The 17357-nt window shown below is 40.4% G+C and overlaps 1 protein-coding gene across 1 annotated transcript in view; it reads left to right on the forward strand.

The window, feature by feature from the left end:
* Positions 1–16780, forward strand: part of slc35f1 (solute carrier family 35 member F1) — a 47706-nt gene extending 30926 nt beyond the window's left edge. The window contains exons 6-8 of the mRNA XM_046060626.1: positions 7505–7557; positions 7641–7795; positions 14529–16780. Of these exons, the coding sequence (XP_045916582.1) occupies positions 7505–7557; positions 7641–7795; positions 14529–14762 (442 nt within the window). The 3' untranslated portion in view covers positions 14763–16780. The remainder of the gene's footprint in view (positions 1–7504; positions 7558–7640; positions 7796–14528) is intronic.
* Positions 16781–17357: the final 577 nt, after the last annotated feature.

Here is a 17357-nt window from a genome sequence, read left to right on the forward strand (position 1 = left end):
GGAAAATCTGTTAGAAACGTGAACAGGTTGATGGTGCCCCGTGGACTTTGAATGCTTACGACTATTCCTCCTTCGGACAGTCACCCAGCCCCCCCCCCCTTTCCTGGCTGCTCAGGAAATCCCGGGGGACGGCTACCAGAGGCTAACTCAGGCCGTTCCGCACCGACTACCGGGGACTGGCTAGCTACAGTAGCTAAAGACTGATCTACCAAGGTGCGGAGCCGGACTTCTAAATCACTGAGCCTCGCCTCCATGTCTATAAATAAACTACACTTATTACACGTACCATTACCGCTAAAGGAGGCAGAGGAGTAACTGAACATCTGACACACCGAGCAGGAGAAAGTGGGAGAGAGAGAGGGAGAAGGAGAAGCCATCGCTAGCTGCTAAGCTAAAGTCGCTAACGGCTAAGCTAAAGTACTGTAGCGTCAGCTACCAAAACTTTTGAACAACTATGAGATTGAACAGCAGTCACTAAATGATGGAAAGAACTGTGAGTGCTTAGGCAAAATTACTGTAAAGAATAAGTGTTTAGCGGACAGTTGGCTGCTGTAATCAAACAAATGTAACTGTTACTTAGCGAGAGCAGCACAACACGGTACCAACACACATGCACCGGAAACAGAAATGAAACCGACACGCTTACCGCAGTACGTCAGAAGTACGTCAGCAGTACGTCAGCTCCACAGACAAACGTTGTGTAGTGTTGACTACAAACGAGCTGTTTTCAAGCGGTTCAGAGCATTGCTTTCTGTGGGAGATGGGAACTCCCTTTGGGCTGGACTTTGGGCTTTTTCTCTTTGCAAACCTGTTACATGCACAAAAAAGATATATAACTCAATAAAGGAGAGGGGAAAAGCCAAAAAACATAATACCACCTCTTTAATCAAATACCTTCCCACAATCAAACCTTAAATTTTAATAAACAGTTATACTGTTCTTAGTTTTAAGCATTTGATAAAAAGGAAACTATTAAGTAATTATTGTAACCATTAGAATGGTTACCAGTTAAACACATTTTCAATATTTCAGAATGAAAGAAACTTAACTCAACATTTCCTGGATAATATTGGCGGTTGAACTTTCTTACTCAGAGAATATATAAGCAAGTTGAACGAACATGGCATCAGATTATACACAATAAAATACAGAGTGATACATTAAACTGCGGGAGATACATTACATGTAATATTTCTTTTGTCCTCTGGGGGAGCTCTGGTCCCATGAGAGAAGACTGAGATAACTTTGATTATTTGATTATTTCTTTAAAACAATCATTTGCTCAGGAGCTGGGGAAATTAATTATTTAACACATGATAATATTCCGTATGTACCCCACCTTTCGCCCGATGTAAGATGGGATTGGCTCCAGTCCCCTGCAACCCTGTACGCAGGATAAGCGGTTGATGATGGATGGATGGATGGATGGATAGATTCTTCTTTTCAACAATAACAACAACATGGTAATATAACTACTCAAATGGAAGTTGAGAGACCTACTAAGTAACTTAACAAAGATTATTTAATTTAACAAGGTAAAAGGCAAGTTATAAGGGGACATTATTAATTTATCCACGCAAAGGAATTCGGGGCAGCGTCCTTCTCTGGCGTCTGTAGTTTCTCACACCTAGATGTGAAAGTGAGAGGGCATGTTAAGAGTCCAAATTAATGGCTCTTTGGTGGGGTAGAGAGTTAAGAGTGAAGGAGTCTTTGATGTCTGAGGTAATCTGAAAGAGTGTTGTAAGTAAATTAATAAAATATTAAACTTTGATTACCCTGCCCTATAATAGTAATAATAATAAACTAGATATTAAAAAACTAGTAATAGTAACAAACGAAAAGAAAAAAAGTGTTAAAAGAGGAAAAGAGTGTTGTAAGTAAATTAATAAAATATTAAACTTTGGTTACCCTGCCCTTTTGGTCTTGGGAGTGTTTAGAGGTCGTTTAGTTTATGTCAAGGGGAGTTTCTGTGTGTCTGATATAAATTCGCATTCGGGGTATATTTGGGAAATGTTTTTGTCTTAGTGTTTTATATTTAGGGCATGAGGTCAGAAAGTGCAGCTCTGTCTCTACCTATCCTGTGTCACTCTTGTGGTAGCCAGATCTGTCTGTGGCGACCCTTTTCTATGGCCAGACTGTGTTCACTCAGTCTGGATGTTGTCAACATTTTTCTTAGTTTAGGACATTTTATTGTGCTCAGGTAATTTGCCAGTGTGAATTCTCTTTTTAGGGTCAGATAACATTGGAATTTACTTTGTGTTTTGGTCGTTTCTTTCCAGTATTCAATATATTTTTCTTTCTGCTTGTTTATAATGTGGTTTGGTCTGCTTGAGTTGGTGTTGCTGTCCTGAGGCTGTTGGGGACTTGTTACTGCAGAGAGCTTCAGGACCAGCTGGCTGAGGGGACTCTTCTCTGGTTTCAGCTCCTGGTATGTTAGGGCTTTGTGATGGTATGTCTGGGTGAAAAATTGTTAAATTGTAAAATTGTAAAATTGAATTGATCTTTTCAATTTGGCAAATAAACAATTTGGCATTTATGCGGAATATTGTGGTCATCAAGAAAGTTGACAAGTCGTTTATTAATAATATTAATTTTTAATATTTTCCCAGGTTACTGGATACACATATTCCTCTGTAGTTATTTGGGTCATATTTATCTCTGGATTTATGAATTGGGGTTATTAAACCTTTGTTCCAGATATCTGGAAAAGTTCCAGTTGCTAGAATAGTATTCAATAGTTTTAGTATAGCCATTCTGATTTTATTTCGTTGAGGATTCCATCAATACCACAAGCCTTTTTTCCTTTCAGGGACTGGATGACTTCTGTTAATTCTTGTTCTGTTACCGGGTAATCTAGAGGGTTTAGGTTGTTTTTTAATCACCACCTCCAGAGTTTTCCATTTTGTGAATATCTTGTACTGATCATCATTTTTTGTAATATTACTATATAATTCACTAAAGTGATTAATCCAAGTATTCTTCCATCTTGGATAGCCAGTTCATCCTGCTGAGTTTTGTTTAGGTTGTTCCATTTCTCCCAGAACTGGTTGGACTCTAGGGATTCCTCAATTTCACAGAGCTGGTTCTTGCTGTGTTGTTCTTTCTTTGTTTTTAGGGTGTACTTGTATTGTTTCAGAGTGGCCTCATATTGACAGCGTATGTTGTGGTTATCTGGGTCCCTATGCTTTTCATTTGATAATTTCCTTAAAGTTTTCCTCAGGTTTTTGCATTCAGTGTCAAACCATTTCTTATTGGTCTTTTGTTGAGGTTTTGGTTTGGAGGCTTTTAAATTAGACAATGAAGCCAAATGATGAAAAATTGAATGGATTTTGTCCACAGCAGCATTTACACCAGAATATTCTGGGGAAATGTTTCAGTTAGAAATAAATGAGTTAAATCATGTATGTTTTGATTTTCCAGTGCCTTTTGGGACGTCCCCATGCTGTCTGGGGTCCATCTGTATGAGTATGTGCTGTTAAGCAGTTCACAGGCACTAGGGGCCCCAGAGTTAGAATGAGCCCTTTTTAGATAGATAGTTATTTTGCTGTGGTCTGAGAAACATTGGATCGTATCTGTAATGAAATAATCTAGGTCGAGGCAGATGGCTGCCCACCCTGAGCCATGGTTCTGCTCGAGGTTTCTGCCTCTTAAAAGGAAGTTTTTCCTTGCCTCTGTCGCCTAGTGCTTGCTCTTGGTGGGAACTGTTGGGCTTCTGTAAATAGCATCATAGAGTATGGTCTAGACCTGCTCTTTTATGAAAAGCGCTGTGAGATAACTGTTGTTGTGATTTGGCGCTATATAAATAAAATTGAATTGAATAGTAGGGGGATTCTGATGGAGGTATATAGATGGCACACATGCAGACATGTTGCTCAGTACGAATCATCTTTTTGTTAATTTTCAACCATATATAAGCTTCTTCTTTTTTAATAACTGTTTACACCATATAATCATGCCTCCTGAATCCTTGGGTTATTGTGGGATTTTTTGTTGATGGTAGGATGATCTCCGTGTAGCCGTCAGGACAACCACTGGAGACATCTTCTCTGCACCATGTCTCCTTTAAAATTATGATGTCAGAGTCTTTTAACTCTCTATTAAAACCTGAGTTTCTGCTCTTTAAGCTGATGCTATCAGACCTTGAATGTTCCAACATGTTGTTGTAAAGGATTTCATCTCCAAGTGTAATATGTTCAAAAATTAGCAGCTTAAGAAACTAATTATAATAGTAATAATAATAAACTAGATATTAAAAAACTAGTAATAGTAACAAATGAAAAGAAAAAAAGTGTTAAAAGAGGAAAAGAGTGTTGTAAGTAAATTAATAAAATATTAAACTTTGAGTAACATTTTAGAGTGTATCATGTGAGATACTGTTAAGAATTGTACTTGTATTACTATTCATTTAAAATATATACAACATGCTAAACTATGAATTCTTATGATGTCTTTAAGAGGTCTCTGCTCTTCCACCATATGAAGTGAGAGCAGAGCAGGTTTAGCATGTGTAATATGTCTTTGAGTTCACCAGAGGTGGGCGGGCTGTGGCTCTTCTCACCACTGCAACATAGTTCAGTCCAATAGGCTGCTGCTCCTGTAGTCTTGGTTCTGCCGTTGGGATGTGGAGGGTATAGGACCTCCAGGCCGGGGGGCTCTCTGGCTGGGTATCAGAGGCCAGTGTTGTGTTGGCTGTGAAGTGGGCTGTGGGTTGTGATATTGGTGACGCGGTGGATTTGGTGACCTGGCCGTCCTCTCTGAAAGCCAGGGGTGGATGCATGGTGGAGGTCTGGATGGTCTTGAAGGTCTAGGAGGTCCTGGAGGTCTGCGAAGGGTCTGCGTTGTGTGGTTACCCCTTGAAGTGGTAGTAGGGCTTCTTCAAAGGGCAACATCTTTAAAGGTCCTAGCAAGGGTGGGGACTACATTTCTGTGTAGGTGTATGTTATCATACAGGCAGTCCAGGTGGAGGGTCGGGTGGTGGGCCAAGAACACGTTGGGTTTGAGGGCACAGTCCCTGGAGAGTCTGATATTCACTCTGTGAATAGTGTGGGGGTGGAAGTTTCTCCTGTGCAGCAGCGTGGATATGACTATCTTGCTGGTAGGAAAGTTGGTGGAGGCTTGCTCAATGACTCTCCTCAGAGAGTCTGCCAGTCTGTCCTGCTGGGACCTGAAGTCGCTGGTGCCTGTATGAATGATGATGTGGCTAGATGAGCCTAGTTCAGGCACTCAGGCAACAGCTCCAGGGCTGTCCTGGTGTTGGGGCACAAGATGTTCTCCGTTCTGTGACTTGGGAATAAGGTCTTTTCATCCAGGAACTTTCCATTAGAGTCCATGAGGAGGATAATGTCAGCCTTTCTGCCTTTGTGTGTTTGTTCAGATTCAGCTGTCGGGTCTGGATGTGGAGCTGTGGTGGTGGTTTCAGGTCTGGAGCTCCTGGCTGGAGGTTGGCTATAGGCATTGGACGGGTGCAGGGTTTTGACTGTCGTCTTGGCTTGGGATGTTTGTATGGAGGCAGCTGGTTGGTACAGGGGAGGGATTAGAGTCTGCACCAGGCTGGGTGAGAGGATCCAACTGTCTTCTCTGCGAGCTAGTTCTTGTTGAAAATCTCTGTGAGTTGACACTGTCCTGTTCTTTCTTGGCCTGGAAGTCACTGACAGTAGGAGTAGTAGGCTGCTGCAGTTGGTCCAGCTGCTCTCTGATCTGTACCAGTTCTATTTCCATCTGGGAGAAGTGTTCTCTCATGTCCAGGGCCTCAAGCTGATGATACACGGGGGGGGGATACAACTTTTTGAGCAATGTTGCTGGGCAGTCTTGCTAGTGGCAAGCCCGACGATGTTTTGAACGGATAGCGGCAGGGCAGGGCGGGTGGCAGAGTGGTGGGGAAAGGAGATTACGGTAGTAATCTTTACTCATTACCACTGACGACAATGTTGCCCTGCACGATTGCTCAAAAAGTTGCCCCGTGTATCATCAGCTTCAGAGTAATGTAGCTTCTGTATTCTCTGTTTAAAACAGCACTACTGCTGTTATTGATGCCGTTGCTAGGTAACCACAGTCCAGTGTTAGCTTGTTAGCTATTAGCTTGAGTGTTTCAGTTGGAATTGTTTTATAGTAATAAATGCAAAAACTTACTGATTTCAGTGTCCAGTTTGCTGTTACTTGCTTGAGTTCCTCTATCCTCTTCGTTTGTTTTTGTTCTCTCCTTGTGTTTCTCTTCAGTTTGATGCTCCTTCAAATTATATCTCTTTTCTTCTTTCTCTTTCTTTCTCCTTCTTTTTCCTCTTTTTCTCTCCTCTGGTGTATTGTGTTCACTTCTTTTGCATTTTCCTCATAAAAAGTCGGTGTTTATCCAATTTTTGGACCGTAAACAAGCGTTTTGTTTAGCAGCAAGCCTTAAACATGACTTCTGATTAACAACAGAATTCGGAACTCGCATGTCTATATGTATATAAGAGAAAGAAATCTTAACTAACAAATGAAAATGCTTTGAGAAATGTTTATTTGCACAGTAAGAAAACAATATAGTACAGCAATATAGTTTTCCCTCATATAAAAAAGACATTTCCACTGTAAATTGGAGCAGAAAATGTCTCCAGAATGCAGGAAATTACCAGTTTAATGTTCAAAATCTTCTGGGGGAAGACCTCAGACCTCCCACACATATTTCTGCTTCAAATATTTAATCTATATAGTGCTAAAAATTATGTTCTAAACAAAATATAGGTTAACCACTGCCATTAAATACAAAACTAAACCATTGTATTGGCTGCAACAGTAAGCTGTGGTATGGGGTGGAGGAAAAAAACACGGGCTCCAGTCAGGCTTGGGCTGAGAATTCTGATAAGCTGTCGGACACGGGGTAAGGCATTAGGGTCACGGGCCAGGGCCGGGCTAGGGCTTAGATTTGAGGCCCATGCAGAGCTCTACTAATGAGAGTGCTGAAAAGAAACCTGGGGCTGTTCTTATTTTCCTCTATTAATGAGAAGTAATATGCTGCTCTGGCAATACTATAAATTTTAAAACTATCTTGCCAGACTAAACAACATTCGTCCAGATAGGTGTAACGCCATTACCTTTCAAGTTTCCTTGATGTTTGGTTTGATTTACGCGTTTGGGAGTTATACCATGGAGCCAACCTTCCCTATTTTATTATCTTCTTTTTAGAGGGGCAATAAAATCGAGTGTCATTCGCAGTGAGCCTGCATATGAAGTTAGCATAAGAGTCCTCTGTTATGTTGAGACACGAGTACTGAGTACTTGTATGAGTACTGAATTAAATACTGATAGAATCCCTTAAATTTAGCTAAAGCACTCTCAGATAGACATCTAGTGTAGGAGTTACTGCCTGATGGAGAGTAGTCCAGCAATAACTGTACACAATTGAGTTTACTGTTGAGGTTTGAAGTAATTCTAAAGCTTCTGGCAGGTACCATGCAACTCCTACTATATGTGTGCAGGGAATGGGGCATAAAACTATTTTAATCTTTGTGCATGTGCTGTGTTGCAGGGCCATCATGGAACACAAGGAGCTGTTGAAGGTACCGTGGGACTGGCAAATAGGTGAGCATGCGCACATGCGCACACACAACTTGAATTTACAACCACAAGTAAGTTTCCCACAAAATATAAATGTGTGTTTGCAGGTCTTTTCTACGTTGGTTTTAGTGCCTTCATGTTCGGCCTGTACAGCTTCATGCCGGTGGTGATAAAGAGAACAAGTGCCACCTCAGTCAGTCTCTCTCTGCTCACAGCTGACCTGTACGGCCTCTTCTGTGGCCTCTTCCTCTTTCACTATAAGGTAAAAACAAAATATTTTTCTATTTTTTTCTCTGGACAGCACATATTAATCAACGTTACTGTAAGTGTGCCAGTGTTAGCCTACTGGCAAATTTTCAACTGCAATCCTTCGGCAAGATGTTAAAAGGTTTCTAAACAAACTGCCAAGAAGCATTGTTTTCCTGAATCACTGACAAAACTGTCAGCGGTCGAGTTGCATTGTGGGTAATGAAGGTGCCAGGTTTTGACAAGGAAGAACAATGTGTAGATGCGTGACAAATGAAAGAAGAAAGCAGTACGAAGGGTCTCAGTCTGCATTCAGGCCATCACGAGCCTCCAGAATAGCTCCAGTACCCCAACCAGATATATATAGTGGTCATATTATGTGCATATGTTCACTCGCCCATACTTCACTTGATAAAAAAAACTTGGTAGCCTATTACATTAGAAGTCGCGGTGGATGTTTTATATGCATGGACCAGGTAAAGCAACAGTGAACACACAGAGTTCAGATGTTGGTTTCGGTTGTTTGAAAAGCTACTTTATTAACAAGCTGGCATGCGGCTCACCTGCTGCCCTGATAACAGATCACGGGTGGAAAATATGGCAAAAAGATGAGTTCTGTGTCTTTTAGGCAAGTTTATAAAACATACCGCGATGCAGGCTCAATGTTGTGATGTCTGTCAGCCATCACTATGGACGATGGCATCGTCTATTGGACCAACCTACTACTCAGTTCTGCACCGAGCTTCTGTGTCTGATGTTTCTCAAGTTTTTTCCGGTTCTTAGTTTAGCAGTGTTCCTCAGCTGGTAGAAATAGGAGCTAACCCGGTATTTTACATGCTGGTCAAGACTCAGAGCCTGGCGCATATTTAACAGAAGAGGATAAAGAAGATTTTCCATAACCGTCAGGACAATACCATCTGGTGCAGAAATAAGAACTTGTGTTTTGTCTGTATTTAGGTGTAGACAATTCTATGCCATCCAATATTTTATAGAGTTGAGACAGTTCAGACAACAGACAGTTGTCTAAACTAGTCCCATAGGCCTTGTCAGAATATATATCTGGTATGGCTTCATAGGTTGAATTTGTTTTTTTAAAGCACATAAGATGACACGAAGGGATCTGACTTTTGAAACCATTTGTAGCTTCTCTGCGGATACATTTAAAATGTACATTTGAACATCAGCTGCAATACATGCTAAAATCTGATCATTAACACATAGACTGAAGAGGAGTGGACCTAGAATAGGTCCCCAGGAGACACTGACATCGTTACTGAGCCTGGAGACGGTGTCTCCATGCCACTGATCATTACACACTGACATAGGATCTTTCCTTTACCAGGCATGTGATTGGCAAAGGGCAAAAAAGCAGGAAAATATACTGAGAACCCCCCACACCCCGATCAAACTGGCGGTGGCTCTATTACAACATATGGATGGTAAAGCAGGACCCATGACAATAACTTATTTGGTGGATGTGTTGTAGTGGGAATCAAAGACAAGTGTCTAATACACTGCCCCATCGCAACCTCTCTATAATAATTATTATTTTGTATTAATTTTTACTAAACTTCAACAGCTAAATGTGCAACATGCAACATGAAATAATGGAGTCTATAACTAAATAATATAACTACTAACTTTCAAATTAGTTCAGTTGAAGTTAATAGATTATTTTTAACGAATAAGAGACAGCAGCAAAGGTTGTCGCCTGTTTAAGACCTGGTGGCCTAACTGTTAAAGAAACAGTTATATTCTTCAGGAAACTCAGATCAAACTGCCAGATCAGTCTCTGTCTATTGATGAACTGTAGGAAAAAGTTTGACATATCAACTCTGGCGGCGGGCGGGCATGTGAGTGAGACGAGAACGACCGCGACAGTTTCACGGGATCGCAGCGGTAAAGAAAGATAAGTGAGAGAGAGCAAGACATAGAGAGAGAGATAATAGTTGTTGCAGAGGGTGTCGAGCAGGAACACGGGGGCAGCAGGTGACTTGCAACCACAGATCCAGACTCCACAGCTCCAGAGCCAGAAACACCTGCAGAAAGTGATAGGAGGAGAGAGGAGAGGGACGAGGAAGCACAAGACCCTGACTATAAGCTTTATCAAAGAGGAAAGTCTTAAGCCTACTCTTAAATGTGGAGATGGTGTCTGCCTCCTGAACCTAAACTGGAACCTGGTTCCACAGGAGAGGAGCTTGATAGCTGAACACTCTGGCTCCCATTCTACTTTTGGAGACTCTAGGAACCACAAGTAACCCTGCATTCTGGGAGCACAGTGCTCTGGTGGGGTAGTAAGGTACTATGAGCTCTTAAAGATTTAATGGTGCCTTACCATTAAGAGCTTTGTTGGTGAGAAGAATGATTTTAAATTCTATTCTGGATTTTACAGGAAACCAATGCAAAGAAGCTAAAACAGGAGAAATATGATCTCTTTTCCTGGTTCCTGTCAGAACACGTGCTGCAGCATTCTGGATCAGCTGAAGAGTCTTAATGGACTTTTTCGAGCAGCCTGATAATAAGGAATTGCAGTAATCCAGCCTAGAAGTAACAAATGCATGGACTAGTTTTTCTGCATCATTTTTAGACAGGATGTTCCTGATTTTTGCACGTTTTTACGTAGGTGAAAAAAGGCGGTCCTTGAAATTTGCTTAATGTGAGAGTTAAACAACATGTCCTGATAACTCCGAGATTCCTCACAGTGGTGTTGGAGGCCTGGTTGATGCCATTCAGAGTATCTATATCTTTAGATAATGCGTCACGGAGGTGGTTGGGCCCCAGTACAGTGACTTCAGTTTTATCTGAGTTTAACATTAGAAAATTACAGGTCATCCAGGTTTTAACATCCTGAAGGCACATTTGGAGTTTAGCTAACTGATTAGTTTCATCTCGCTTGATCGATAGATATAACTGAGTATCATCTGCATAACAATGAAAGTTTATGGAGTGTTTCTTGATAATATTGCCTAAAGGAAGCATACATAAAGTGAACAGGATTGGTCCAAGCACAGATCCTTGTGGAACTCCATGACTTAACTTTGATGTGCGTGGAGGATTCATCATTAACATGTACTACTGATCTGATAAATAGGACTTAAACCAGCTTAGAACAGTTCCTTTAATGCCAATTAAATATTCTAGTCTCTGTAATAGGGTATGATGGTCAGTGGTATCAAATGCAGTGCTGAGACAAGTCCTTTGTCTGATGCAATTAGGAGGTCGTTAGTAATTTTCACACTCCTGACTGAAAATCCTCCAATAAACTATTGTTGAAAGTCACACAGCTGTTTGGCAACTGCTTTCTAAAGGATCCTAGAGAGAAATGGAAGGTTAGATATAGGTTTAAAGTTGGCTAAAACCCTTTTTCAGAAGAGGTTTAATTACAGCTACTTTAAAGTACTGTGGTACATAGCGTGTTAATAAAGATAGATTGATCATATCTAGTAAATAAGTTCTCACTAAGGGGAAAACTTCTTTAAGCAGCCTAGTCGGAAAAGGGTCTAGGAGGCAGTTTAATTGTTTAGATGAAGAAATTATTGAAGTTAGTTGATAAAAGATTGAGGGAAGCAAAGCAGTCTAAACACATTTTACTTTTTACAGCTGTTTCTAAGGTTCCTGAGTTTAGAGTTAAGTCGGTGCCAGTTGTGGGCAGGTCTTGGTGAATTTAGTTTCTAATAGTTAGAATTTTATCATTAAAGAAGCTCATGAAGTTGTTACTACTGAGAGCCATGGGAATACATGGCTCAATGTGTGTGACTCTCTGTCAGCCTGGCTACAGTGCTGAAAAGAAATCTGGGGTTGTTCCTATTTTCCTCTATTAATGACAAGTAGTACGCGGCTCTGGCATGACGGAGGGCCTTCCTATGTGTTTTAAGACTATCTTGTCCAATTAAACAAGAATTTTCCCAGTTTGGTGGAACGCCAATTCCTCTCAAGTTTCCCCAATATTTGCTTTAATTTGCGAGTTTCAGTGTTATACCATGGAGCTAACCGTCTTTGTTTTATTATTTTCTTTTTTAGAGGGGCAACAGAGTCAAGTGTCATTCGCAGCGAGCCTGCAGCACTATCAACAAGATGATTGATTTGGGGGGGACTGAAATTACCCTAGTCCTCCATTACTTTGTGACTTGATAATAAATTAAAAGCTGATGGAATCACATCCTTAAATTTAGCTATAGCACTATCAGACAGACATATTGTATAGAGATTTTTGCCTAGTGGCATGTAGTTCAGTAATAGAAACTCAAAAGTTATCAAACAGTGGTCAGATAAAAAGGGGTTCTGTGGGAACACTATTAAATGTTCAATTTCAAGTTGCCATATACCAGAACAAGGTCGAGGGTGTGGTTAAAACGGTGAGTTGGTTTATGAACACTCTGAGAGAAGCTGATTGAATCAAATAGAGAGATTAACGCAGTACTAAGGCTGTCATTCTCAACGTCCACATCATCCATCCATCGTCAACCTACAATAATAACTATCCGTTTTAAGGACTAAAGTTGACAAAAACTCTATACTATAACAAATAGAATTGGTTGCAGATTGATTTCCAACTTGGGTGTGAAAGACTAAGAACAAGGCTTTCAAAGGAGTTATAATTTAGTTTCGGTTTAGAGCAAACTCACATTAAAAACTATTTAAAACTAAACTGAAATTGAAAACAAAAAGTCAAAACAAAATAAAATTAAAAACAAATAAATAATCAAAAACTCTAATAATCTCGGTGTTGACCCGCGGGCTCTGAATGCTTATGACTATTCCTGCTTTGGACAGTCACCCAGCAACCCTTTCCTGGCTGCTCAGGAGATGCCGGGGGACGGCTACCACAGGCTAACTCAGATTGGTCCGCATTGACTACCGGGGATAGGGCCAGCTACAGTAACTAACGACTGATCTACCAAGGTGCGGAGCCGGACTTCTAAATCACTGAGCCTCGCCTCCATGTCTACAAATAAACTACATTTGTTACACGTACCATTACCGCTAAAGGAGGCAGAGGAGTAACTGAACATCTGACACACCAAGCAAGAGAGAGCTGCTAAACTAAAGTCGCTAACGGCTAAGCTAAAGTATGGTAGCGTTAGCTACCAAAACTTTCGAAAACAACTATGATATTTAACAAGAGTCACTAAAAGATGGAAAGAACTGTGAATGCTTTTGCAGAACTACTGTTAGAATGAATGTTTAGCGAACAGGTAGCTGCTGTAATGACAAATCTAACAAATTTTGAAAAAAAAGGTATTTAGTTAGAGCAGCAAAACAAGCTACCAACATCAAAGATGGGGACTTGAGTTAGCGACTCGGACTCGAGTCTGACTTAAGTCGCACACACAATGACTTCAGACTTGACTTGAGACTCGTCCTCAAAAGACTTCAGACTCAACTCGGACTCGAGGTGTGGGACTCGTGAACAATGTTTATTTTTTCAGGAAACGTCTAGGAAACCTGCTGTTATTTCCCTCCGTTACCTATAACCTGCCTACGTAACACGTAGTATCAGCTACGCGCTGCCGCACGTGAGAGAGGACAACAAACACGCAGCTGCTGTGCCATTCATCATAAACTTTGGCTTTAAAACTTCATACAAGAAGACCCAAACAAAGAAGCGCTGAACGCAAATAGGTTAGTAATGTGTGGTGAGTAAACACCACCAGCTCAGCATTGGCCATCTAACGCTAGCTTGCTTCTTGCTTTAGCTACGACCTACCGGAGGTTTACTCCGACTGTCGTTCATTATGAAAAGATGAATGAGCGTTTATTTGCCAAACTTGTGGTAGTCGATTAATGTAATCATTTACGTCCCACTGGCTGCCATCACGTTAATTATTACCTTTAGCTAGAAAGAGGTTACAGGTTTATTGTTGATCATGTAACCTTACAGTTTAACTTACACTGGTTTGAGAGTCTGCAGGGTGTGTTGACTTACAGTAGTTTAAGCTGTCATTGATTGCATTGCATACATGGTTGTACTCTGTAAGTTAAAAACCGGTTACAGCTTTATTGTTGACCATGTAACTTTACAGTTTTATTTAGTTAACGTTACACTGGGTTTAAGAGTCTGGGGAGTGTGTTGACTTATAGTATTTAATAAGGCGTCAATAATTGCATTGCACAATACATGGTTGTGCTCTATAAATGAAAAACAGGTTACAGTTACAGAATTCCTTACAGCTATGCAGTTTTATAAGCTTAGTAGTTTATAAGCTTATAATAAGTCATTAATTGTAGATGCATTGTACATTAGGCTACATGGTTGTGCTCTGTAAGTTAAAAACAGGTTACAGGTTTGTTGTTGATTATGCAACGTCACAGTTTTATTTAGTTAACGTTACACTGAGTTTAAGAGTCTGGGGAGTGTGTTGACTTACAGTATTTAATAAGGCATCAATAATTGCATTGCACAATACATGGTTGTGCTCTGTAAATGAAAACAAGTTACAGTTACAGAATTCCTTACAGCTATGCAGTTTTATAAGCAACCTGGATTGAACGCAGCAGGTGATACAACATTCCTAATAACCACGAGAGACTTGAGACTTGACTTGGATTCTAGCTCAAAGACTTGAGACTTGACTTGGACTCTTTCTCAGAGACTTGTGAGCATCTCTGACCAACATACAAGCACCGGAAACGGAAATTAGTCAATACGCTTACCACACCACGTCCGCACCTAACCATCTGAACTAGCATAAAGCCACAGAGTAGAAATACAGCTTTTAGGTTTAAGTCTGTCTGTCTCTGTGTTGCAGTTCTCGGGCCTCTATATGTTGTCATTCCTCATCATTATCTTGGGCCTGGTCCTTTACTCTTCCTCATCTACCTATGTGGCCCAGGACCCACGAGTCTACAAGCAGTTCAGGAACACAAGCAGCCTGCCAGCCACCAACCAACCCCCGCTCAGTCCTGGAATTCTGGAACCGTCTGTCACCTACACCAGCCTGGGCCCTGAGGCAGGGGACGAGCTTCCTGTACGTGTAGCCTAAGGTGATCTGAGAGTAGGTTTAGTCTGTCAGCCTGGGGGATCAGTGAGTCAGCTGCAGCCTCCAGTTGTATACTGGGAAATGGTGCTGGCTGTACCCAGTCTGCTGAGCAGTGCAGCTGGGGGATCACCCAGTTATGTCCAGCTTTTCATTTTATAGACTGTATTGAGGGTGGGAGTCTCCACTCACTCGGTGACCAAGTTAACACAAATTCATGTACCTGAAAAAGGAATGACCAGAATGTAATTAAAACAAATGTTGAATTGTCTGTGATCAAAGACAGAAGTGACTGAAAATGATCACTCATGTAAATATATGGTATTGTGATTTGGAAATCTCCTGCTTTCCTTTTTATATCTGTCAATTTCTGTGCTTTAATATTTGCCTATATGCTAACGCTATGTTTTTATTACTTACATAGTAGTGGGAGAAGTTAATTTAATTCATTCACAAACTTTGTATCACACAAACCTGCGCTAGTATGTAAACATTGCATCAGGGCTGTGCTACCAACTGAAGCTACTAAAGGTTTGTCCTCAGTATTTTTCACATGGTGGATATTTTATAGGCTGATCCAAATATATTTAGATAAAATATAAGTTTGACTACTTTTACACCAACACATATTATTTGTTTATCCTCCAGAGTGGAAAGAAGGGTTTAAAACAGCACTAAGACCTTTATCCTGAGAAATAGAATTTACACAAAATAAATGAATTGATGAAAAATTTAAATAATAAAAATTATTTATAAGAGACTTTATTTTGGTGTATGGTCAGGTGGTGGTATGGACTCTTTGGAACTTGGCTACGCCCCGTACTGCCTTTTATTAGTTCTTCCTGTAAAGAAATACAAGCAAGGCCGGGTGTACATTGTATATTATAAGACAGGATTTACAGACAAGCTTATCCATGCTGTTATCACATCCATATAGCTGGCAGACCCATTTCCCATGCTAAAATGACAAAATATGATTTCTCAGAAACTAAGTTGAAATAATTTGACCTGGCAGCCATACATTATGTTACATTATCTGAGGATATCAATTGAAGAAAAAATTTTACTGGGAATACAAAATGGGGAAAAACCCTTCCAAAACGGCGGCCTGGTGAAACTCCCTGCCTGGTACAGCCATGTCTTCCAAACTCCATACCCATGTTTGTAATGCAGGCTTTTTGTTGGTCTCCAATCTCAAGCTGAAAGAACCAGATGTCATCAATATGTCATTTTCACAAACTTGACCGAGCTTCTCCAGAGCCACAGAAGACACAAGACTGTACAAATGTTTTGAGGGATGACTGGCAGTGACCTTGATTATCAGGCAGCACTTCTGACTATTTTATACTCATGAGAAAACTCGCATGAGTATAAAATAGGTTAATGAAATATAGTGAGTGATCAGGAAGCGACAGGATGGAGGTGTAATGTGTTGCTGTCTGTCAAACACTTTGTATTCCACTCCAGTCCTTACCAATGCTGCAGTTCACATTTTTGTTGTTTGCCAGCTGAAAAGTAAGAAGAGAGAGGAGATTTAGTCATGTTTTTATTGTTTTGTCATCTCACTGTGGAGTTGGGTTTGTTTACATGTGGCAGATTGCTGAGATGTCTTAGCACCAACTGAATTAGTGGGTAAAACATGCTTAGTGTACACTGATAAAATGTTGTGTCATAGTGTGCTCGGGCCTAAGAGCATTATTAGGCACAATGTATTTTTCATTGTTTTGTTACTATTTTAGTCCAAATTCTGTTGAGCCTTAATGTTACGAGCAATATCTTGTCCTGTTGCACTTTGATTTACAGGAGAAACTTGGACACAGGGACTGGACTAAAGGCAAAGCTACATAGTTGGTTTGGTCTGGTTCTTTGTTCACTTTTTGACTGTACCTAATTTCCTGCCTGGATTACTTACAATGGACTTTCATTAGCTTTTGTATCTTGTTTGATGTAGTACATTGGAGTTGTTGTCAACAAAGTGCATACAATGATGTTACTTATGGAAAATAAAGCATCTTTGTCAGACACCCATCCCACCAGGTTTGTGACTGGAGTCGGATTTTAATATGTACTACACTTCGATTTATGTGTTGAAATTTAAATTGAACACACCCTCAGGAAGGACAATCTAAATCTTCCGTTTAAATGTCAGATTCAGGGTGTGAACTACGGGGGAGCCAGGGGAAGCTTAGCTCCCCTTAATAAGACATCAGCTCCCCTAAAACCCTGTTTTGTGATATTTTGGGGGGGCTATAAACTCTAATCAACATTTTTAAATAGCCAGGGATTAAAGACATCTTAAAATTACAAGAAATTGTGCCATCGCTGGCTGTTTAATTTCACACATTATTATGTTTTTCTCCAAAATGTTTTGATAGTTTTGTTAAACCTGTTACCGACTTAAGCATTACTATATACTGTACTTCTTTTTTTTATTCAATTCAATAAAATTTTATTTATATAGCGCCAAATCACAACAACAGTTATCTCACAGCGCTTTTCATAAAAGAGCAGGTCTAGACCATACTCTATGATGCTATTTACAGAAGCCCAACAGTTCCCACCAAGAGCAAGCACTAGGCGACAGAGGCAAGGAAAAAATTC

This window comes from Micropterus dolomieu, linkage group LG10, assembly GCF_021292245.1.
Source record: "Micropterus dolomieu isolate WLL.071019.BEF.003 ecotype Adirondacks linkage group LG10, ASM2129224v1, whole genome shotgun sequence".
NCBI lineage: Eukaryota > Metazoa > Chordata > Actinopteri > Centrarchiformes > Centrarchidae > Micropterus > Micropterus dolomieu.